Here is a 23,954-nt window from a genome sequence, read left to right on the forward strand (position 1 = left end):
TCAGTATGCGAACATGTGGGGGCAGTACTGAGCCATGAGTAATGAGTCTGCCGGGAAAACACACCACGAAGAAGACTGTCAGGCTCGCCATGGCGGAAACAGAGCAGCAGTCAGGTAAAGCTCAGCTTGATGCTCGTGCTCGGCGTCAGCAGTGTGTCGTGTGTTGTTTATTTGACGCTTTCAAGGCAGTGACCTTTAGAAACGAGGCTTTAGGGATTGATTTAATGGCTGTTAGATGAACCTGGAAGCCAAGAGCTGTCCACACTCACTGACTGCAGGTTCTCCACCTGGGCTGGTTGTATTTGAACTCTGTGGCGCAAATATGGTGATGTTAGCAGACTTTAGCACACTCTGACAGAGACACAGTCTCCTTACCTGGCTGTGTGTGAGGTGTCAGCTTGCACACAGTGAGTAAAAAGTACTCAGTACTTTCTGGCTGCTGACCGGAGTCAGCACATTGATTAGTGTCGTCTTTAAAGGGGACCTCGATTCCTGTTTTTGAATAAAGTTGTTGAAAACACACTGGAAAGATTATTAAATTACTTTACTAATACTAGGTATTGAATGTCGGTGAACAGGCATATCCTTTCAAGCAGAGAAAAAGCTCTGCAGATGCAGTGTTTGCTTTCAGAGTATTGATGGAGAAGGTCAGAAGGAGCTTCACTGTGTCTTTGGATTTAGAGAAAGCTTATGATAATAGGGTGCTAAGAGAGGAACCGTGGTACTGCTGGGTTGAAGGTGGGTTTACATCAGCGGTCGTCTTTGAGCTTATTTGCAATGTTGATGCACAGGTCTCTGTGGACTACAATGTTTGCAGGTGCAGGAGGGTCTGGAGAGAAGAGGAAGAATACATGTGTGTGAATAGGAGGGGCAGGTGTAACGGTGATGCTGCAAGGAATAGAAGTAGTGAAGATACAAAGCACCAGACAACGCTGAAGAGAGGTTGGAGACTGGTGTCGGAGATTTGTGATAGAAGGGTAGCAAAAAGAGTGAAAGTAAACATTTACAAGATAGTAGTAAGACCTGCTGTGATGTATGGTTAGGAGATGGTGACGATAACAAAAAAAGAACAGGAGGCTGAGGTAGAGGTGGCAGAGATGAAGATGTTCAGATTTTGATTGGGGTTGACCAGAATGAACAGGTTTAGAAAGGAGAACATCAGAGGGACCGATCAGGTTTAACATGTGGGAGACAAAGGATGTTAAACATGGAAGCAGACCACAGAGAAGATTCGTGGATCGAACAAAGGAGGACGTGCAGAGGGTTGGTGTGACAGACGAGGATTCGATGGAGGTAGATGATCAGCTGTGGCAACCCCTAAAGGGAGCAGCTGAAAGAGCATTAACCATAGACTGTATATAAAAGATTAATGTAACAACTGTGTTGTCACCCACTAGTTCAAAAATCTGTTTTTGATGCTTTGAGTTTAACTTTTTGGCTGTCTCCAAACATGAGTGAGAAAGCGACTGACATGCTCACACGGTAGTGATTTTTTTCTGTAATTTTTGACTCTAAATGGCGATAACATTTACTAAATAAACTTCATGTTTGTTTTGGTAACTGAGTCCATAACATCATCGGGAAAGTGTTTACTCAGATCATAAATCAAGACTGAAGTAGGCTTATTTTCTCATAAACAGCTATACAGTCTAATCTTTGCAACCTGGAGCCACCCCCTGCTGGACATTAGAGGGAATGCAGGTTTACATCTCAGACTGTATAGAAAAGATGGAAACACCCACTGGTTTTTGACTCAGCCTCATTGTTATTCGCCCCCATTTTAGGTTTTTGAGGCCAAAGTGACCATATTAGGACAAGAGGGTGAAATTAGATGTTGACTCTAGGGGACTGGCTTGCTTATGGAGCCTCTAGTGAACATTAGAGGAACTGCAGCTTTTGGTGCATCACTTATCAGCTCGAGTGGTTGAAGTTTGGTTCAGAGCAGTGTGCAGCCGGAGCCTTTGGCTCATGGGGATTACTTATTCATGCACTGATGTCATGAAAATTCTCTGTATTGAATTATTTTTTAGGATCCACTCCTGAAGATGAAGCCCCTGAGGAGGGGGCCAGCTTCACCTTTATGGTGCCCAAGAAAGAAATCAGCATGGTGCCTGACATGGGAAAGTGGAAGCGCTCTCAGGTCGGTTCCTCCCTGTGGGCGTGTGCATGCGTCTTCCTCGAGAGTTGTCTGTCATATTGAACGTGATATAACCATCGACTATGAAGGAAAAGTGTGGCTGTGAGTCATTTCTGGGGGCTGTCGGCTGTCACATGGTGAAATCGGTGACAAAGATGGTGCTGTAGAGGGCGCTCCACCAGAAACCGCCTTCTGATTGTTTTGGTTGCTACCAGGTTGCCTCTGTTGCCTGTAATTTGTGAGGAAGATGTCATCTGCAACAGACTTGTTAGCAAATATTCAGTGATTTTCCAGTTTTGGTCACATCCTTGGTTACTTTGCCGGCACTGAGGGCACAAGCACTCGCCACTCAGACAAAACCTTCACATGAGTCCTGATATAGGAGAAGATCTCAAAATTGGAAGCAAAGAAATTGTACATTGTAACTGAGTTTTCCCAGAAATTGTCATATTTTCAGACTGTTGTAACATCTCCATTTTTATAATTTGGGAATCTCTGAGTTTCTATGCTGCTATCTCATGAAAATGGCAGTAAGAAATCGTAAACTCGTCTTTAACCTTGTGGCAGTGGCACCTGCTCGGAGTTACAAACATTGAGAGGTGCACGAGCGGCTGAATTGACTCCATTGGATGAGTCTTCCACATTTCAACAGGTACAACTTTTACTTTGAAAGGAACAGTCTCCATTTGCAGTTTGTGTTGAAAAGTAGCGAGCGAGTGTTTGAAGAGAAGTCCTCCTCATGCAAAATATGGGCAGCTGTGGCAATCTGCTAGCAACCAGATCCATCACAAGGTGGTTTCCCTAATAGGTCAAGGAGCACATGTTTTTTCCCCAATGACTCGTGGTCGCTGGTGGGGGGCCTACTGACTGACTTTAGTAATCAATTCCCCAAACTTCAGCAAACACTCAATAAACCTGTTAGAGGATACTAATTTTTTCTTGCCACCAGTAGTTGCCAGATGGTTGCAGACTGTTCTCTAGGCTTGTGTGACTGACCTTACGTTGTCACCATGTTTGTCACATTGCCAAAATGGAGGACAAGTTAACATCACATGTTTAGCAGTCACATGTTTAGCAGTCACATGTATGCCATACTGCTGGAACACTGGTCTGATGTGTGTTTTTAACTTGCCTCTCTGCTTTCAGGCCTACGCTGACTACATAGGCTTTATTCTGACGCTAAACGAAGGTGTGAAGGGAAAGAAGCTCACGTGTGAATATAAAGTGTCTGAGGTACGTGATCTGCTGGTTTTACCGTAGCAAGAGAAACGCAGCAGAGCAGAGCATCAGCTGTCATGTAACGCCTGTCAGGTTAAACCTTGTCTGTAGAGAATCTTTGGTGCACTTTAAAGTGCCAAGCTGATAGTTTGGTGATGTTAACTGGAAAATGTGGCCTCGTGCATGTGTCAAATATAAGCACACTACAAGTAAGAGCAACAAAAATGAAGAAAGCATTAAAATAAAGAATTTCGATTTTAGAGAAACCAACAGGCTTGAGCTGGTTTGTAATCTGCCCTGACTCACAATGGTCCTGCTGCAGTCACTGCCTTGTTACTTTTCCCAGACGGTGGAGAAGCTCATGGATCTTCTGGGGACTCTGGACCGATGGATAAATGAGACGCCTCCCGTCGACCAGCCGTCACGCTTTGGAAATAAGGCGTACAGAACCTGGTTCGCCAAACTAGATCAGGTCGGTACGCTCACACATGTTCTAACACACATCCATGCACATGGGCTGTGGCTAGCAGTTAATTTATTTGTATGTTTTGTTTGTAGGAAGCAGAGGCGCTGGTGTCGGTGGTCCTCCCTGCTGATAAACGTGCAGCAGCTCCAGAGATTGCCGTCTATCTGAAAGAGTCTGTGGGAAACTCCACCAGGATAGACTACGGCACAGGTAACAGTGCTCTGTGTCACTCGAGTTATCAGTTAGCTTTGATTGGTTATGCTGCTACCAGATCTTTCTTTCCTCCACAAATCAAAACAAAGTTGTTGCTCCACCTGAACGTGTTGCAGCTGTTGTTGTTGTTCTTTAGTAGTTTTGCATCGTCTCATCAGTGCTGCCCCAAAGTATTGCTCTGGTCTATAGCAGCAGTAAAAATCAGACCTGGTGCTGCAGTCAGATGCCGAAAAGTGATCTCAGCGGTGCGTTCGAGTGCAGCTCAGACACTTTGCAGACTAATCCTGCAGCTGTTTAATGTTCATTTGTCTCTTCAGGTCATGAAGCAGCTTTCGCAGCGTTCCTCTGCTGTCTCTGTAAGGTTGGAGCGCTCAGGGTGGATGATCAGCTCGCTATCGTCTTTAAGGTGTTCAACAGGTGAGCTGTCACACTAAACTGCAGTATACTGTTAATGCAATGGTAAATGTTCAGGTTTAAAAATCTGTGTTTGTTCTGATTTTGTTACAAATGAACTGAACTGCTCTCCAAACAAACTTTAATTCAGTTTCACATTTAAAAGAACTTGTTTCCAGTTTTGACGATCTTGCTCTTTTGCTGTTTTCTTTGCCAGGCCTCCCTTAAGAAACAGATTTAAAGCTCAGGGAACTTCATGGTTTAATAAAGGTTGAAAAAAACCAAAAGTGTGACAGCCTGATGATTATGACTTGTTTGATACGCTCGTGATGTTGCTGTTAGTGCTGGCTCATTGCAGTCAGTCTTACCAAAAAGCACTGCTCTCTGTTTATTATACTCCCTACACCAGGGGTGGCCAACTCCAGGCCTCGAGAGCCGGTGTCCTGCATGTTTTAGATGTGTCCTTGATCCAACACAGCTGATTGAAATGGCTAAATGACCTCCTCAACATTTCTTGAAGTTCTCCAGAAGCCTGGTAATGAACTAATCATTTGATTCAGGTGTGCTGACCCAGGGTGTTATCTAAAACCTGCAGGACACCGGCTCTCGAGGCCTGGAGTTGACCACCCCTGCCCTACACACTTCTCTTTTTTTAACTCTCCTTGATTTTATTACACTCTCCATAGTTTTTGCACTCCCCATCTCTTTCTAATAACATTATTTCTGACATTATTACAGACCTGTGCCTGAATGAAACAGTCGCTGCTGAGACTGATCCCTACTACATGCACGTGAACATTGTCCTGATTGTGTTTTCAGGTATCTCGAAGTGATGCGGAAACTGCAGAAGACCTACAGAATGGAGCCGGCTGGGAGTCAGGGTGTGTGGGGGCTGGATGACTTCCAGTTTCTCCCCTTCATCTGGGGCAGCTCCCAGTTTATAGGTAAGAGCCATCAGGTGTTTTTGTGGAGGGAAGCACATGAGATTTCCTCTACATCTTTAGACCAGTCTGCTTGTTAAGTCTGAGGTTTTTAGCCTGAACTGAGCACTCCTTCATTTCCTCCATTTCCCCCCCAAAAAAGAAATAAATAAATAAATTTTAAAGTAATCAATTCATTCAGCTCATTCATGATTATTTACAAGCCGAGATAGAAGTGAGAAGAAATTTTTCATCTAAGGATGACATAACTGGTGGCTTCGGGGGAAGAAGCTACCTGATCCGTGTACCTCATTCCAGGAAAGGTGTCTTTTCTCCTGTGGAACTGAAACATATGATGCAAACCTCAAAGATTATAACTCATTGGCCACCACTAGAGGGAACTGTGAGGTGCCTCATAGATGCTCTACATTAGGACAAACTGTGGTGTCAGTAAAAGGAAATAAATACTCAAACAGTTTTCCAGTGGCAATAAAGGAGCGGTCTACTATTCCCACATTTAAGACTTAGCTGAAACCTTGTACCTTTGACCATCTTACTTCTATCTGATGGGTTTTTTGTCTTATTTGATTGGTGTAATGTTTTTATGTGAGATGACAGATGTAAATTAGCAGTTTTAGTTTATTTACTTATATTTTTGCTTTTTTGATGTCCATTAGAAAAAGAGAAAAGAAAATAATCCTCAATTTTGGTGTCAGACAGAGTGTCTCATTGAGGTTGGCTGAGTGGGCAGCTGTTGTCAGAAGGTCTTTGTATTTTCATTAGTTTTTATTTGTTTTATGTGGGTTTGCTCATTTCTGTTCACTTTTAGCATAAAAGTATTATGTTTTAGTGTCATTTTTAAGTTTCATGGATAGTTTTGCTTGTTATGGTGACGGTGGCAGTATTTGTCAGATTGTAAGATTTAAGAAGTTCAGAACAACACAGTATGAGTAAATTTCTCAAACCTAACCTCAAATATATATATATATATATATATATATATATATATATATATATATATATATATATATATATATATATATATATATATATATATATATATATATATATATATATATATATATATTAAAAAAAAATTTTTTTTAAATATATACCTACTTATAGTTTTAGCTTAGTGGAAAGGACCGCTTTCCTCCTGATAACTGTACGAATCTGACAGTACAGATGTTTATTAAAATGGAAATTCATGGCATTATTATTTATTTACTACAAATTGAAAATGTGAAGGCTTTAAGTTTGCATACATGTGGTGTAGTGACTGTCTCTGTACACTAGGGGTCCTCAGTCCATTATCGATCTGAGGCAGACATACCAGCCTAACTGCAGCTGCTAACAGTAAACATATTATATCTGGGTCAGTGCGTGAAAAATCAGTGACTCCCACATGACCCCCTCTGAATCAGCTGATTTCTTTCATGTACAGTAACTTTATTTAATGAAACAGTTTTACCTTCATACTATAAATATTCTCACAGTTACATGCCTTCAAAGTGTACATATGCAAGTTGAAATCTGGTACTTTATTTTACCACGACTGTGCTCTCATAACTTAACTCATAGCCCCCAACTACATTAAACTTTCCAAAAAAACCAAAAACGCCACACATGACCCAGTTTAAAAATAATGCAAACACATGCAATACTTGCATTATTTGCTTCAACGTGTGAAGGTTGAAGCTCACTTTAATATCAAAGCCTGATTCTATAAACGCAGGCAACGATTTTAAGTGCAAATAAAAATCGTATAAACCCCTATTTTATTCAAATTAGAACACAGAAAACACATCAGGTGTTTAAATTGAGAAAACTGACATTTAAGAAAAATAGGAGCTTATTTGGAATTTGATGGCAGCAACATGGCTCAAAAGTTTATCAGAAGCAAAGGTGGGCAGAAGATGATGCAAAACACTGCATCTACTATCTGAAACAGATTCAAAAAAATGTTCCTCTCGCTCTGTTCAAAAGCCTGCATCTCTGATGGTATGGGGGTTCATCATCAGTGGAAAGGCACCATCAATGCTGAAAGGTATATACAAGCTTTAGAGCATCATATGCACCATCCAGACATCTTTTTCAGGGAGGGTCTTTCATATTTCAGCAGGACGCTGCTAAACATTTCCAGCTCCATATTTTTGTGACTTGGACTCTTTTATAGTAGCTTTGCATGATCATCAATTTAAAAGAATCCTTCTTTATCTTATCCTGGACCTTGAAGTAGCCCTTCAAGTCACCCTTTTGTCTGTATAACAAGTTGGTACCTCCTCCTAGTTTAAGGCCACCTTTATTCTGATTGGCTGTCCCTCGTAAACAGAAGTGGGTGGGACTTCTGTGCCTGAAATGAATATGAAATTAAGAGGGGAAGGAGCCTTTTTTTTTTCTTTTTTTTTTTTCCCTCTTTTCTTTAAAAACACTTAAAATGAACTAAAACTGCTGTACTTCAGGTGCATAGTGACACCTGTTGTTGAGCATGTGCACTTAAAGTCCAAATCTCCTCCTCAGATCACCCGACCCTGGAGCCTCGGCACTTTGTCGACGAGCGGGTGGTGAACGAGCACCATCAGGACTACATGTTTCTAGAGTGCATCAAGTTCATCAATGAGGTGGGGAAATCAAACTCCAGCAAACGTCCACCTGTGTCATTTTACTCACCTGGGTGAAACACTGGTTAGAGGAAATATTAACAGCCTGAGGTCCTCTAGGTTGTGGCCCACAAAATTAAATTTTAGGTTATTTTACTTCAGTTTGTTTTGGCCTCATTTGGTACTAGGGCTGCCACGATTAGTCGACTAGTGACGATTATGTCGACTATTAAAATCGTCGACGACTAATTTAATAGTCGACGCGTCGTTTGAAGCTTTGTAAGATCCCGAAAGACGCAGGAATAAGTAGTAGGATTTAACAGTGTAATAACGGACTGAAACAGAAGATGGCAGCACTGCATGTCCAGGGATGCCAGCTGCCGTTAAACCCCGAAGAAGAAGATGCAGTGTCCGGTTTCATAGCTGTGTCCAAATTTAGCGGCCGCATCCTTTGTAGGCCGCATTTGTAGGCCAATTACGTTACAGCGGCACGACGAAGCCTGTCCAAATTCGAAGACTCCCCCAGGAAAATGCGCCCGAAAAATGCGTCCTTCATTTCCCCAGATTTGAAGAAAGGTTGGGCCACGAAGGATACACCCGATCCAATCTTAGAGTTCATAGCGCAGTCCAGTTTTCAACAATGGCAGCAGCTACTTAGTTTTAATATTACTCTTATTATTCTTTCTGGGTCACAAAATAAATGTTTAACATATTTTCAGGCGAGAATGTAGCTGTGTAAACTTCAAATATCTGCTCAGTTTATCAAGACATCACATATTTGCAAAAGTGCTCCGACGTTTTCGGAGACGTCTGTTACCCACCCGCTCAATAGCTAGAGGGTTCAAGGCTCACTAGAGCCGGTGAGAACAGTGAACTCCCGGCACATCATTTTCAAACCCCTTACTCAGGTTAAACATGATATATAAGTCACTCAGATAATTTAAAAATGTTATTGTTTGGCTTTTTTCAGTGTTTTATTTGTTCCTCAGTAAATTGGTTTGGCTGAGATTAAAGTTATAGTTTTTACACAGCTGAATAAATGTCAAACAGAGAATGATTAAACAGAAGTGTGAAATGGTCGAGAATTTACTCCAGTGTCCTGTTATATTTTACATAGAAAGAACAGACGGCCGAGTTTATTAAACTCCACCGAGACAATCTGCAAATTTCATTAAAAGTTTAATAAACTATCATCTTGTCTTTATTTTTAGTTAGCACATACCTTAAACACTTCAAGCTGAAAGCTAATGATAGTTACGTAAGAGCAGATGCATGCTGGTGCAATAAGCTGTACGTTTTGCGCCCAATGGACGCATAATCTGATTAGTCGACTAATCGCAAAAATAATCTGACTAGTCGACTATCAAACTAATCATTTGTGGCAGCCCTATTTGGTACAAACCTTGTTTTGTTAACCTGCTTCAGTTCAACATTTTTTGGGATGTGTTTATTTATTGGGACATATTTTTATGACCCATCCTACACCCCTGTTAAAACTAAATTTTATTACTTTTAAACAGGGTTATATGACAGATCATAATTTTCTTTCTTTTCTGGTTGCCTGACTATATTTAGAGGTACTGCACAGGAATTTCTACTCCTCTCTTGTAATAGAAATAAAGCAAAGTTTGAATATTTGCCTCCCAGAGCCAATAGGGGGAAGACTCCAACCAACAGCTGGTATCAAATTACAGAAACATGTTTTCAGAACTTACCATTACAAACAGTTTAGTTCACTTTTCTCCTTTTTTCTCTCTCAATCTAAAAGCCTCGACTCTGAGCTCCAGCTCCTCCAGTTCTGATTGTTGCCTGATTGGAAATATTTTAACTTGCAAAATTGTTTGAATTGAGGTCAGTTAATTTCATAGCATCAACTTTGTGTATAATCTTGCCATGCAAGATAGAAATTGTGGTCAATATGATAGCTGCATGATGTAAGTCTCCTGATCAACCACATCCTAACGGTGCTCCATTGGATTGAGGCAATTCTGGAGGCTGTTTGAAAAAAACAGAATTTAATGTCACGTTCAAGAAACCAGTTTGAGGTCATTTAACATTTGTGTCATGGTGTGTTATGCGGGTATCTTAGGATGGCTACACGGTGGTCAAAATTTCCAATTTCGTGTTGACCAGGCAGCATTTTTCATTTTCTGTTGTCCAGTTTCGGTGAGCCTGTGCAGGTCTTACCTGCCATGAGTGGCGTAGGAGTGGTGTGGCCTTCTGCTGCTTTAGCCCATCAGCTTCATGTTATGCATTCAGAGATGATCTTCTGCACACCCTGGTTGTAATGAGTGGTTATTTGAGTTAGTTGCCTTCCAGTCACTTTTCCTGCTCATTCTGATGCTCGGTTTGAACTTCAACAGGTCGTCTTCAGCATGTGTGCCTGCTTAAATGCACACACTTGGTGCCATGTGATTGGCTGATTCGGTTAACGACCATCTGAGCAGGTGTGCCTAATAAATTGACCAGTGAATTTATATTCTATACTGTTAGCAGTGTACAACTAAGCATTTTAGATGTAACATATGTTTGTAGATGTATTGTCTTCATAAAGCTTTGACATAAACAGTTGACTACACCCTCCTGTAGATACACGCCTGTGTTTTGAAGCAGTTTGTCTGCATTCAATCAGATTTTATTTTCATGAATAGGAGCAGCTGAAAAAACCCTTTAATCACATTTAAGCTGGTTTAACAGAAGAGTCATATTGTTTATTTTGTTTTTGTGATTGTGATTTATTTCAGATCAAAAGCAATAAAAAGCTAAAAAATAAGCAAAAACCTTTTAAGAGGGAAAGAAACATTGAAAAACTAGTGTTTCAAGAATTGGCCTTTTTGTAGATGTAGAGGTTAAGCGAGCCTGTAAATGACCTTTGTTAGCAGGACGTCAGCTCCCAGCTTTTATTTTTGTTTCTTCACCTTCACTGTTTGGCTCAACAGTCTCCTCGCTCTGCATCACAATAGGACGTGGGTTTGTCCACGTGTGCGCTGCTGCCATCTAATGGACAGCACGACCACTGTAAATGCATTTAAAATTTTTATAAACCACTTCATCAGAAGGGGTTTAATCTCATTTCTGATTGGTATACAATCTGTGTGTCGTGAGACATTGCATGTAGATTTAGCTGTTAGAAGTAAATAGTTGGACCACAGATGAATGTGGTTTTGTCCAGGAAAAGGAAGATGAAGAGGGAGGAGGAGGGAGAAAGGAGGCAGATGGATTTTGTTGGGAACGTGCCAGAGCAGGAGCCGTTTGCTTTGTTTGGGGTTTTTGGAGGAAAAGGAGGGGAGGGAAGTAGATGAGGGCGTCGGTGGAGCGACTACATCCTTTTCCTCCTTCCTCCTCCTCCCTGACCTCTCCCTCCTCCTCTTCCTCCTCCTCTTCCTCACGGTCATGAAAGGATGCTGCCGCTGTGTCCGCGGAGCTCGTCAGCTGGCTCACAGCTTGTTTTTTCAAGCTTTTGTTTTCTTCTTTATCATTTTTCTTCTTCTTTGGTTAGTTTTTATGTGAAACTTAAAGCAGGTAGTGTGTTGATTAGATACTAGCCCACTCAACAAGCACGAGGCTGATTCTGTATGTTTGCGGCTGTCTTTCATATGGTTGTTTGTCAAAGTTGTATTAAAGCAACAGATCTTCCTCTGTGGAAACTACCAGAATATTCCCATTGAAATATGTATTGTATCTCAGTGTTAAAAAGGTTTTGAGATTGAGGAAAAAGTCTTTCCAGCCGCACCACACTTACCTCAGCAACATGACTTACCATAGCATGTCATTGCAAAGGAAGAATAAATGTTTTCTTCTGTATGATGGCATCACACAGGCACAGATAAAAAAATCAAAGAATTTCACCCACCAAAACTGGAACTCAGACTTCTTGTATGGTCTGTTAGTGCGAATCCCCAAAGATGCCAACAGCACAAACACAAACTGATCGAGAAATTCAACTCAGGGGCTCCAGTTAGCTGAAGTGAAACAGACTAAGAGACAATCCATAAGTTTTTAGACAGTGGCGCAATTTTTCTAGTTTTGCCTGTGTACACCACCACAGTCGTTTTTAAACCAAGCAGTCCAAATGTGATTGAAGTGTAGACTTTAATTGAGGAGCTCTAACACAAGTATTACATCCTTATTATTGTAGGTTCTTTACCTTACAGTATAAAGCAGCTTTAGGCGACTGTTGTTGTCTGTTTGGCGCTATATAAATAAAATAAAATTGAGTTGAATCAGCAGCACATGGACGTAACTTCGCTGTCTGAAAAAGGAAGTCCCTGCCGAAATACTTAAAACCTGCATTCAGTCTGAAGGCCACCAGACGGTAGTTGATACAGATACTCTTCCTTTTGAAAAGTAATTGGACAGTTCACCAGGAAATAGTGTCATAATTGAATTAAGCAGATTAAAGATCTGAAGCTGATTTCAACTGAACTGGTAGCTTTTCGCATGAACTTTCAATATGAGGTCCAAGAAGATGTTGATGGAAGTGAGGGAGGCCCATCATTGGGCTGTGAAACCAAAACAAACCTGTCAGAGAGGAAGAAGAAACTCTAGCTGTGGCCATATCAACAGTCTGGTACACTTAAAAATAAGGAAAGCACCAACCAGCTCAGCAACATCAAAAACCCTGAAAGATCACAGAAGATGATTTAAAGCGGATGATCACAGAATCGTTTTCATTGTTAGTAAAAACAACTTCACAGCATCTACCAAGTCAAGATTGGTATCGAAGAGGTCGGCATCTACACTCGAGAGACACCCTAATAATGAGTGTAAACCCAAGGTTTACAACAAAGAGCAAACCACCGGTTACACTCAAGAACAAGAAGTTAATGTTGAACCTTCAAAATATGCCCAGAAACCAATGAGAGAAGTCACAGTGTCTTTATCCACCTTTGTTTTGAAGTTGCACCATTATGCGGGTCAAAAACTTTTATTTTGAAAGGAAAAACCTGGCATTTTTGCCTGAAATATTCAGTAAAACCCTTTAAAATAAACACTTTCCATTAGATTTAAGACAGGATTAGCTTGTGATTGCCTGTGTGTCCATAAAATAATGCAAGGTTTCTTTCCAGCTTACTTTTTGTGTCTATAAATACACTTTACAAAGAAAAAAAAAGTGTGTTTAAACAGTCTCAGATACACACGATAACACACATCTTCAGCGCCCTTTCCTTTCTTGGATGTGTTACTGGCCTAATTCAGTCTCGACTGCCGGCGTGTTTGTCCTCATTTGTTTACTGTTGCCTGTAAGCATACACTCCACTCCATACCCGAGGATTTTCCTCCCATTCACACACATGTGGATACTTCAGACTCTCTTTTTTTCATTTAAACACAAGGCTCTAGTGTGTGTGTGTGTGTGTGTGTGTGTGTGCGTCCTAAACATGAGTCACTTCCTTCCCCACATGCTCTTGTGAATCACTCCTTCCTCCAGGGAATACGGGCTGTCTCCACCCCCTCCTCCATGCCCTTCCCCCCCCCATGTGTTCTCATGCGAGGCCCTGGAAAGTGTCTGGAGCTGTGTGAGGAGCCGGGGGTTGGATGAGGGGGATGGAAAGAAGGGAAAAAAAAGAAAAAAAGGAGGGGGTTGTTAGATTGATTCCCCTCAGGGTCTGGGTTTGGGTTCCTCGGCCCTCCTGGGAGAAAATGGTGGGAAAGCCGTTGATGCGCCTCACTTTTTAATTTATGCATTTAGAAATTCATACATTTGTTTTTGTTTGTGTGTTTCTGAGCTTATGCAGAATGTATTAATTTTGAGGTGATTGCTGGATGAACAATCAGCCTTTTGTTCTTTTTAACATTCATCAAATCACTAAAAGCCCCATAATCAATGTAGTAATAATAATTATTATTAAAAAAAGCTTGTAATCAGAAGCTTTCTGCATGTCTTTATTGTTAAAAGTGTGACTGAAAGCTCATTATCCATTCGTTTCACAGAGAGACATGAAAGTTAACTGTGAAATGAAAACTAATTATATTATGATTTATATATCATGTAATGTTTGGTATCATAGCTGAAAAGGAACAATCCACCTGTTAAGTGATGACATATCAGCCCTGTTTCTGGCTCATTCCCAGCCCCTTTTAGCACCGTTCATGTGCAGCACATCTTTAAGCTCAGTTTTTAATAATTCACAGTGTAGTTACAAATCATGGGTTTGCAGTGTTTTGGTCAACAAAATGTTGGAAATCAGGAAATCATGGCAAATAGAAACTGTGGGCTCTCAGCCTGCCAGCCGTTGGTCAGTTTCTTGTAGTAGCCCCCTCTCGTTTGGAGTTTTTTGGAGTCTTTTTCACAGGCCTCAAATCTTAGACTTGGTTCTAGATTAGGCTTCGGCACAGAGTTGAAAATGAGGATTAAACGAATTGTGTAAATTGGATCTGGCAGAAAACCTACCAAATGGTATCACTCCATTCCTTAGGTGCCTGCTCTGGTTTGCATCTCTGTGTAGAACGATTCATCATGCAGCAAGATAACGTGCTCAACCACACCTCCCAGCTTGACTCAAAAATGACTCAAAGACCAAAGAAGACCAAGAGGTTGTCACGCTTCCTCTCAAGTCCCATGACCTTGACCCTACTGGACCCTAATCGAGACTGATATCACAGGAGCTTTGGGATCTTCCGTGGAGTCCAAACAACTCGAGTGGTGCTGCCATTGAAGCTAAAGCGAGAGAAACAAAAACTCACAGATTCAACCTTTGACTGCTGATATTTGTTAATAATAATAATAATAATAATAATAATAATAATAATAATAACTTTATTTATAAAGCGCTTTCAAAAAGTGCTGTACAGCTATTTGAAACTAAAAAGATGATGCCATTTATAGTGAAACAGTTTGTTGTCATGTTTTGGACTCCACAGTTTCTATCTTAAACCAGCATTTTATGAATTCAAACATTATCTTCATGTTTCTCTGCAAGGAATTAAGAAAGGAGGGTGACAGTTTAAAAAAAGTCTCATGAAACCCTGATTAGAGGTTAATCAGTTATTTATAATTGCAAAACAGTTTCTCTTCAAACTCTGAAATGTCACATTTGAAACTCTAATTACTAACCTTTTGGTGTTAGCAGTGGATCACATGACTGTGTGTCGTGGAAGAAGCAGAGCATTGGCACCTGACCCTGCAATTGTTTGTGTCTTTCAGCTCATTGTTTTGGTTGTAAGGTTTGCAGCGTAGTCTTTACAGCTTTATCAGCTGCTGATTTTCAGCCAATAAACATTTGTTAACTGATGTCTTATCACCTGTTGAAGTTGTGTGCACTTTTACTCATCTGATCTGAGTCTTTCATACCTTAAAAAGCTAGTCACATGTCGTTGGTTCTATACATCCAATCAGAACAGTTCTTCATTAGAAATGGAAAGTAGAATTTTCTATTTGGCGTCAAGAGATTGCACCAGTTTCTTTAAGGTGGAAGTTCAGCTAATTTGAGCTTTTTCTTCTTTTTTTTTTCCTCCCTAACTCGATCCTTTGTTCATAGCTTGCCACTCTTTGGAATGCTGTCAGTAGCTTCACGTGACTGCCAACCATAGACTGTCTGCAAAAGGTGGACATCCACGTTTTGGAGCCTCGGTGTTAGCATTTTGGCAACCTTGTTGTTTGTGTCTTGGTGTTTAGAGCCAAAACTGACTGTAGTTAGATGAGATGGTGACGTGCTAACATATTAGCTAACTTAAGACTTTTAAACTTTAATTATTTGATCTTTTTCACCTCATTGTTTACATATTTATTGTCAGTAAAGGACTGTAGGTCCAGTTTAGTGACTCCCAGCACATGATATGATATCATCATCAAGCACTTTTCTACACCTTAATACTTTCTGTCTAACATTCACACTCTGGAAAACTTCAGTTTTTTGCCCAAGGATACTTTGGTACGCAAGGGATCGAACTACAAACCTTCTGATTAATAGATGACCTGCTCTACCTCCTTAGCTACAGCCATACAAAGTGTTCCTCCAACTTCATAATGAGTGTTGTTCCTAGATCATTAATGGAACTGACCAATCACCTTTCTTTTGACATTGCTTCAAAATGGCCACACCCCCAACAACCCCTGTGGTTTCAAAGATGTGCCATCATCTGGTCAAAGTGATTGAACACTCACCAAAGCCTCTTACGCCAGTCTGTTTGTACCATATCCAGCACATCATGTTTTGTCCCTATCTCACCTTTACAGGTCTATAAATAATTTTGGGCAAATGTTGACTTTTTAGTCTTTTAAGGTCTGCAGGAGTTTACACATTTAGAGTTTTCACTGTGTAAAAGAAAAGAAGTAATGGCCGTGGAAACCTTTCCTACCAAGTAAATGGGTTATATTTGGAATCCTCTGCATCTGATTCAGTTTAAAATGGCCAAAGCTCCATCAGTGGAGAAACTCTAGCCTTATAAAAGCTACCTTTACCACCCACAGGGGGGCTGTTTGAAGCTCTAAGACAGATTTTGGAGTAAAAAGGTTGAAATACTACCCTTTAAAAAAGTATTCAGGCATTGCGATGAAGTGGATTAAGGAGATGTGGAACTTAAACTGTGTCTCTCTTTGTGTGCAGATGAAGACGGGTCCGTTTGCTGAACACTCCAACCAGCTGTGGAACATCAGTGCCGTTCCCTCCTGGTCCAAAGTCAACCAGGGTCTGATCAGAATGTACAAAGCTGAGGTACGCCTGCTCCCCCCCCCCCCCCCTCAGTCTCACTGACGATTCATCAGTCTGACAAACGGCTTGCTGTAGAATCCAAATCCAAAACACAGAGAGAACAATTCAAATCAGAAGTTTACAGATCAGATAAACAGGGGCAATTCTAGGATCAAACCTCATATTTTCATGCACATGGTGCCTTGCAATTAATATTAATGTAATATGCTTCTTGCAAACGCATTCAATCCTTTTCACCTTTGCAAACCTAAATTGAACTAGATAAACATTTAAATGTTTGTCTTAAAATGTAGTGTCTAAGAATGACTGGGAATAAATAATCACAGTTCTTAATATAATTTACTGGTTTTAGGGTGAGAATTTTAGTTGTGAACCTGAAGCAAAAGCTCAATAACTTAATTTTCCAAACTAACTAAAAGAACAATTTGTAGGAAAGCGAATAATAGCTTTTTTTCAGTCCCTTGTACTTCAAGCAATAATGCCACATCAAACATCTGGACAAAATACAAACTAGTACTAGAGTTGCTATAACCTGTAACCTGTCTCCAATAGAGAAGTTGGGCAATGCTTTGTTTTGTTTTTTCAGGGGTGATGTTATCAAAGTTAGGGGTGCTCGAGCCCTGCCAAAAGGGTCTAAACTCGTCAATCCATGTAAAGCACTTTACTTCATTTATTCTAGTGTGTTTGTACCACTCATACCTGTCTTTGTATACTGCAAAGGGAGCTGTATCTCTCAGGTGGACCAGTTTATGTGAAATGGATGGTGTGACAGGTATACTGCAGGGTATATTCCTCCAGTTTAAAGTCTTCACTCTGGAAGCAGAATTAACTGCTGTGTGGTGTTGAACTGAAAATCTGCAGCCATGCTAACGGATCACATCTGCTGTTTCAATTTTTTCCACATTTTAAATCCTAATTGTAACACATTCATACGCGCAGTCGCAGTAATTTTGGTTGTAATAAAGCAATAATACACAAAAACTAGCGCTCAAACATCTTAGGTTGCCTGTCAATACATTTAACCCCACAGCAGCCATATTATTGGTGAAATAAGTGGGCACACACCTTATAATGCTTTTTAAATAAGTGAATTATAAAAAAAATATAACTGTATAGTTATTAGGAAAGATGGAAATAAGCTATAAAGATCTAAAGTGTTTTTTGCAGCAGACTGTAAAAATGTTTATTTCTGGTGTGCAGTCGGACATTTTAAAATGGGAGTCTATGGGGACGGACTCGCTGTGGGAGCCTCAAGTGGATTTTAGAGGAACTGCAGCCGCCACGTTTGTTTCTTCCCAAGTGGGATCTTTTTGAATGTGTGGTCTTCCAAACTAAAAGTCACGACTGATTTCTTGAAAGATTTAAGTGACGTCTGAAGCTCTTTTCTTTTCTCCTGCTGCACTGCTGTAGCTTTTGTGGTTTCGTGAACCCAGTTAGGCAACACGCAGTCAAAAAACTGAAATGCACACACAAAAAAAACATTCATGTGTAAACTGGATTTCTTGTCATTCTTCACCCGGACTCAGGAAACTGCGTTTTCTTGTTTACGTGACATTTAAAAAGTCAGGTTAACGCCGACTGAGACCAGAAAATGCCCAGACTGGCTGTGCTTTTAGGGAGCAGAGGAGCGAGGCAGGAAAGGGTTAAGAGAGAATGGAATTACGTGTGTGTGTGTGTGTGTGTGTGTGTGTGTGTGTGTGTGTGCGGTTGGGGGGGTTGTCTAAGCCCGTTCTCCCCGCCTGCATGCCCACATCCTGTGTTTTCCAGAGCAGCCTGTGAGTCTTCCCAAAGAGCTGAGGGGCCAAGCTGTCTGCCTTCCCCTCCTCCTCCTCCTCCTCTGCCGTTCCCTTCATTAAATCCTCCCCTCCCTCTGTCCCGACCTTCCTCCGAGCCTGGAGCAACCATCAGCAGACTTGCATTCCTCTCTCCCTTTTCCTGGCCCCACACAGGGTTTCGAGCAGAGAGCCGGAGTAGACCTAGAAAGAGCCGAATTCACCATTTTCAGTCTGAGAGGAGTTCATTCTGGGGCCTCGCTGGCTGTTTTGAAGCATCTGAATTTGTGAAATAAAACACAAACACAGGGAAAACAATGCTAGAGGGACTAGAGGAGTGTGTATTGTAATAGTTTAAATAAAGAAACTGCCAGGATCCCAGTTGCCAGTGATTTTTAGCCCTTTTACAAGTGACATATTTATTTTTCCCCATAATCTTCTGAAATCAGGCAAAAAATTAAGTCTGGAAGGTAGAAAACACTTTAAAAAACACAGGCTATACTTTTTGTTAGATCACAGCGAGTGTGTAATTTGCTAAAAGAGGTACTTTCAAGTCAAACTGAAGGAAAGTCATGCATTTGCTGAGGACTGTTTCCTGGAAGTGATTAATAAACATGTTAAAGAGCAACTATTCTGCCTTTGCTGTCACATTGATATTAAAATAGGCTACTCAGACACTCGTTTTCACCCAGTGGACCTCTATGCTGTCACAGAGAGAGGAGGTTGCCCATATACCCTTATATGGGCAACTTATACCCTTATATGGGCAACTTGAGCACAAAAGACCCAGGCCCTTCTGATTACTAGGACCAGCCAATAAAAAGCTAAAATGGCTAAATGCTACCACTCACTGTTCAAAAATGAGTCCACAATAAAAAGATGGCTGTATTGGTGTGTGTGATGCTAAAAACGGAAATTCCAGCAATGCTCACACAGCGCCCACGTGCTAGTCAAAGCCGCTGTACCCTGAAACATACGAAATGTAAACAGGTAAGTTATTTTTAAAAAATCCACCCCCTGTACATTTATGACAGGTTAAACTATCCATAGAGGCCAAAACTCTTTTATTTCTGCTGTAAAGTTGTCCCTTTTAACATGGGAGTCTATGGGGACTGAGTCACCACTAAAGCCAGCCTCTGGTGGATGTTAGAGGAACTGCAGCCTTTGGCACTTGATGTTTCAGGTCTGGAGTTTACTGCCTGGGTTATTATAAAGCGATCAGGGTGCTGTTAAATTGCTCTCTGATTAAATTAGACGGTGGGTGGGTGAGTAAGCGGCTCTGGCGAGTGTTCTTGAGCAGCGGTGCGGCTCGCTGATGTGTTTTTAATCATTCCTGGACGACAGCGGAGCTCTGTGAAGATTGGGAAAAGAAACGTAAACAGCCCTTGATAGCAGGAAAAATAGAAGTTATCACCACATAAAATGGTCAGCAGTTAATTAGAGAACAAAATGAACCACCATAGGTGAACTGCTGTGATGGTTTATCAAAGTAACTTCTCAGTAGCGTTAATTGCATGTGTGTTATTGTCCTGCTAACGGTCTGTGACAGATAACCTACACAGGCTTTTAATGCTGTGTGTGAAGAGTTGGGCTCTGATCAATGACTGTTTGATGCTTTTACAAGTTAAACATTGATTGAATATCTGTTTAGACAAAAGGTCTGTGAGGCGTGTTTTTCCACCCCAGTTCTGCCCACATGATCGTGACCGATAGTGTCACGGCACAGACAGCCCGAACGCTCCTCCCATCCCCCCACCGCCACTCCCCCCCAAAAAACTGGTCCGTGTGTGCACACAAAGAGCCTCCGCTGGGCTCCTCCGCAACTGTTCTGAACGGAGTTGGCGTGAAAGGCCGGTGGAAAGAGTTCAGGTTCAGGTCGGGGCGAGCCACTTGCTGTGGCTGCTTCAAACACGAGGACGTGCTGAAACTCCAGCAGTGGAAAGTCCGTGTACATGATCGTGTGTCTGCATAGCTTCCAAACATCTCCTCAATATAAGGCTTTTTATTTGTGATTACATGTAAGCCCCTGAAACAGACGAATGTCTGTGTAGATAGATAGATAGATAGATATCGATCGAGAGAGAGAGAGAGAGAGTTTCAATTAATTAATTCAGTATTTTTGCTCAAACCGTTGAATTAAAGCTGAAACTCTGGACTTTAGGTTCCTCTTGTGTGTTTTCATTTCAAATCTATTTTGGTGCAATACAGAGGAGAAACTGCTCTGTCACAGTCTGTTATGATCTCTCATTTCCTGAGTATCTTCCCTTTCCTCATACCTCCTTTGTTTCCCTCTGTGATCCCTCCTTGTTTACTTCCTGTTTTATTTTGAAGGTTAGTTTCAAATGTTGGTGGTTTTCTTTACTTTTGCTTCTGTTTTACTTTTTCCTCTTTTACTTCTGTTTTTGTTCCTGCTTTTCCCTTTTGAGTTTACCTGTGCCTTATCTCTTTTTATATCAATTTTTTTGCCCCCTTTTTATTTACATCTATGTCTGCTACTTCTAGCGTTGTTGTAAATCTAAACACTGTTTCAGATTAGCTAAAAAATGGCAGTCAGCCACTTTATTACATAGTTCTCTATTTCTGATATCTGCTGACATTAATTTTACAAGTTTTTGGTCCTCACGTGGTTCATATTTCCTTTACATTTCTTCTTGTGTACTTTTTCCTCACTTTCTTATCGTCTTGAGTTCGCCTGTACTTTATTATCCCCTTTAAATCATGTTTTTCACTCACACTTGTTCTCCAGTTTCTCTGAACTTATTGTTTGTTAGTTTCAAAGGTGTGTTCGCTGTCACACAGAAAGTACACATTCTGACAGTATTTCAGAGTAACCCTGAGATCACAGTTAGCCATTTTACTTTTTTATTTTATTACATCTGTTTGCTGACTCTTGTTTCTCTTCCCCTTAACCTGTCATATACATCTTTGTCTTAGTTTCTCAAATATATTTCTCAAATATTTTATATTTTTAGATTATTTGTTTTCATTTACGTCTGCCCTACGATTCATCTACTCTTTTGTTGTTTCAGCTGTCACAAAAATTGTTCAAATGGACAAATTTAGATACTTTTGATATTATATTTCAGATCACAGTTAGCTTGCTACTTCTCTGAAGCAAACTGAGATATTAAGTCTTTTTTCCTGCCTGTTTTCCCTTTGTTTTCAGTGTTTGGAAAAGTTCCCCGTGATCCAGCACTTCAAGTTCGGTAGCTTGCTGTCCATCCAGCCGGCAAAGCCTTGACTCTCATGCGAGGAAATGCGATGGAAAAGACCAAAATCCCAACTCGTTGGAACCTGCAGTTTCCCTTCCTCTGGCGTCCTCACGTGCAAATCCGACAGTAGCAAAAGACAACAACATGTAGTGTGACACCTCATCCCCTCATGGGCACGCGTGTGGTCATGAAAGCTTGCAGATATCCATAACTTTAATGCAAAGGTGGAAGAAGAGCTTTGTGAATCTGGAGCATCGCATTTTTGTCATGTTATTTAAGTGATGGATAGAGTTTGAGGGACTTTTGTTTTGTTATCAGGTTTGCTCATTGGTGCTTTATATTTAAATTTGACACTGGAGTGGATAAAAATATGACTTCTTCTTAATCTTCTGCCATAGTTCCATCTTCGGTTTTACTGCTTTTTCAACCAAATGTTTGCATTTGTTTTCTTTTTTGCAGATGTACCAATAATTAAATTTCCCATTTTGTCCAAACATCTCATTCATAATTTGACATGAAAAATGTACTCTATATTTTATACTTTAAGAAATGTATCGTGGGAAAAGTAATGGATTAGATTTGACTGTCTTTGCATGAAAGCTTTCTTTTTCATTAGTTTCTGTCCCTCGCAGTCACCGTCAGTAGTGTAAACCAGTGTCTTCTTCCAATCCCGGCCCAGTCTGAATCCATTTATTTCATCTGACATCAGCTCCAATAGTAAATACTATAAATTGACAAACCATGAATAAATTCCTGTGGTTGTTCTGTGCAGCTTTTTCCTGAAAACGCTCACCACAAACAAAAGATTTATGATTTTTCTCTCCTGCTTTACATTTTACGTCTTCTAAAGCTGTTTTAATTAAATAAAAGAGAAGCTATTTTTGTGACCCCCCCAAAACCTGATTTCATACATTTCACCTCTCCGTGCACTTGATTTGTCTTCATATTTTCAGTGTAACATTAAAGCCACTAATATAAAGTCCTGTGCACAAGTCTTGAGCCACCCTTCATTTCTTAATTTTTTGGGGGGGAAAGTATGAAATGCATTTATTGAAACGTGCAAACACCCTGAACTCTCTTAATCAAGCTGCCTATAATTGCACTAGGTAGTCTTCAGAAATAGTTCTTTTTCAAGGACATTCCAAGGTCTTTGTGGGATGCTGGCTGACACTTTCTGTGAATATGATCCCGCCCTGCCTCTGCGAAGGTCTGTGCTCTGGGGAGATCAGTCAATGACTGATCATTTCCCCACTGTGTTTTTCTGTCAACGTATGCTTTTGTTGCATTGGCAGTGTGTTTGGGATCATTGTCATGCTGACAAACGAAGGTGCTGCCAATCAGATGCTTTCCAGGTGGTATTACATTTTGGATCAAAATCTGACTGTACTTGTCTGCTATCAATTTTGACAAGATCTCCAACAACATTGGCTGAAATGCAGTCCAAACCATGACAGAGCCTCCACTGTGTTTTACAGATGGCTGTAGTTACTCACTGTTGTACTTCAGTGCATACTGACGGTGATTTGAACCAAAACTGTGAAATTTGGATTCATCACTCCATCAGACCTGTTTTCACTGATTTTCAGTCCAGTTATTATGTGATGTGGCATATCTCAGCCCTGTCTCCCTTTCTCAGTGATGGCCATTCTTCCACTGGGATCATTTCTGACGAGGATTCAGTGAATGGTAGATGGATCAACTGAAGCTCCAGAATGCGTTCCATGTCAAAATAGACCAAGTTTTCTACTACTAGCTCTTTGGGAATCGCCTTGTTGATGAAAAAATACTATTTTATACTGCCAGAACCAGAAGTTACGCCCACCTTTTATAGAGTACGGTGAGTTCAAGGGACGTGTTATTAGACGATGAGGTCAACAGACACAGGTGTGTAGAAAGCAGACCTACCCCACATGTATGCAGGTGCTTTTGAAACCTAAATGTTGAGAGGTACGTCTCAGGAGCAAGAAATGTTTTTCATTTTTTCATTACTACATTTTTTTTTTAGTTTTTTAGTTTTATGTCTGCTTTCACTCATTTTAATCTCTTTTCTTTCCCCTCATTTAGTTGTTGAAGTTGAAGTTTTCAATAATAAATTTATTAAAAAGTGGCTTTCAAAACACCCAAGGACACTGTACAGAGCAACTAAACCAGGCATAAAAACAGGAAATAAACACAATAATAAAAGAAAGTTTAAGAGCATGGAGAAGTTATATAGAGTAGGCTATGTTGAGCAGGTGGGTTTTGAGGGTGGACTTAAAAAAAACATTTTCCAGCTAGTTTTATAACTTCTTGTTTCAGGTCTTCTTTCAGTTGCTTCTCTGTGGTCACTTTGCATCTTTTTGTCATTTATTGCTTTTTTTTTTATTTTG

General features: G+C 40.6%; 1 protein-coding gene across 1 annotated transcript; it reads left to right on the forward strand.

Moving 5' to 3' along the window:
* Positions 1-33: 33 nt before the first annotated feature.
* ptpa (protein phosphatase 2 phosphatase activator) lies at positions 34-22,350 on the forward strand. Its single transcript, XM_063463982.1, has 10 exons — positions 34-114; positions 2,031-2,140; positions 3,284-3,370; positions 3,702-3,827; positions 3,914-4,031; positions 4,352-4,451; positions 5,247-5,371; positions 7,868-7,968; positions 16,497-16,604; positions 21,540-22,350. Exons 1-10 carry the CDS (start codon positions 42-44, stop codon positions 21,612-21,614), a joined length of 1,023 nt encoding a protein of 340 aa, XP_063320052.1. The 5' UTR covers positions 34-41; the 3' UTR covers positions 21,615-22,350.
* The last annotated feature ends 1,604 nt before the right edge of the window (positions 22,351-23,954 follow it).

Source organism: Pelmatolapia mariae, linkage group LG20, assembly GCF_036321145.2.
Source record: "Pelmatolapia mariae isolate MD_Pm_ZW linkage group LG20, Pm_UMD_F_2, whole genome shotgun sequence".
Taxonomy (NCBI): domain Eukaryota; kingdom Metazoa; phylum Chordata; class Actinopteri; order Cichliformes; family Cichlidae; genus Pelmatolapia; species Pelmatolapia mariae.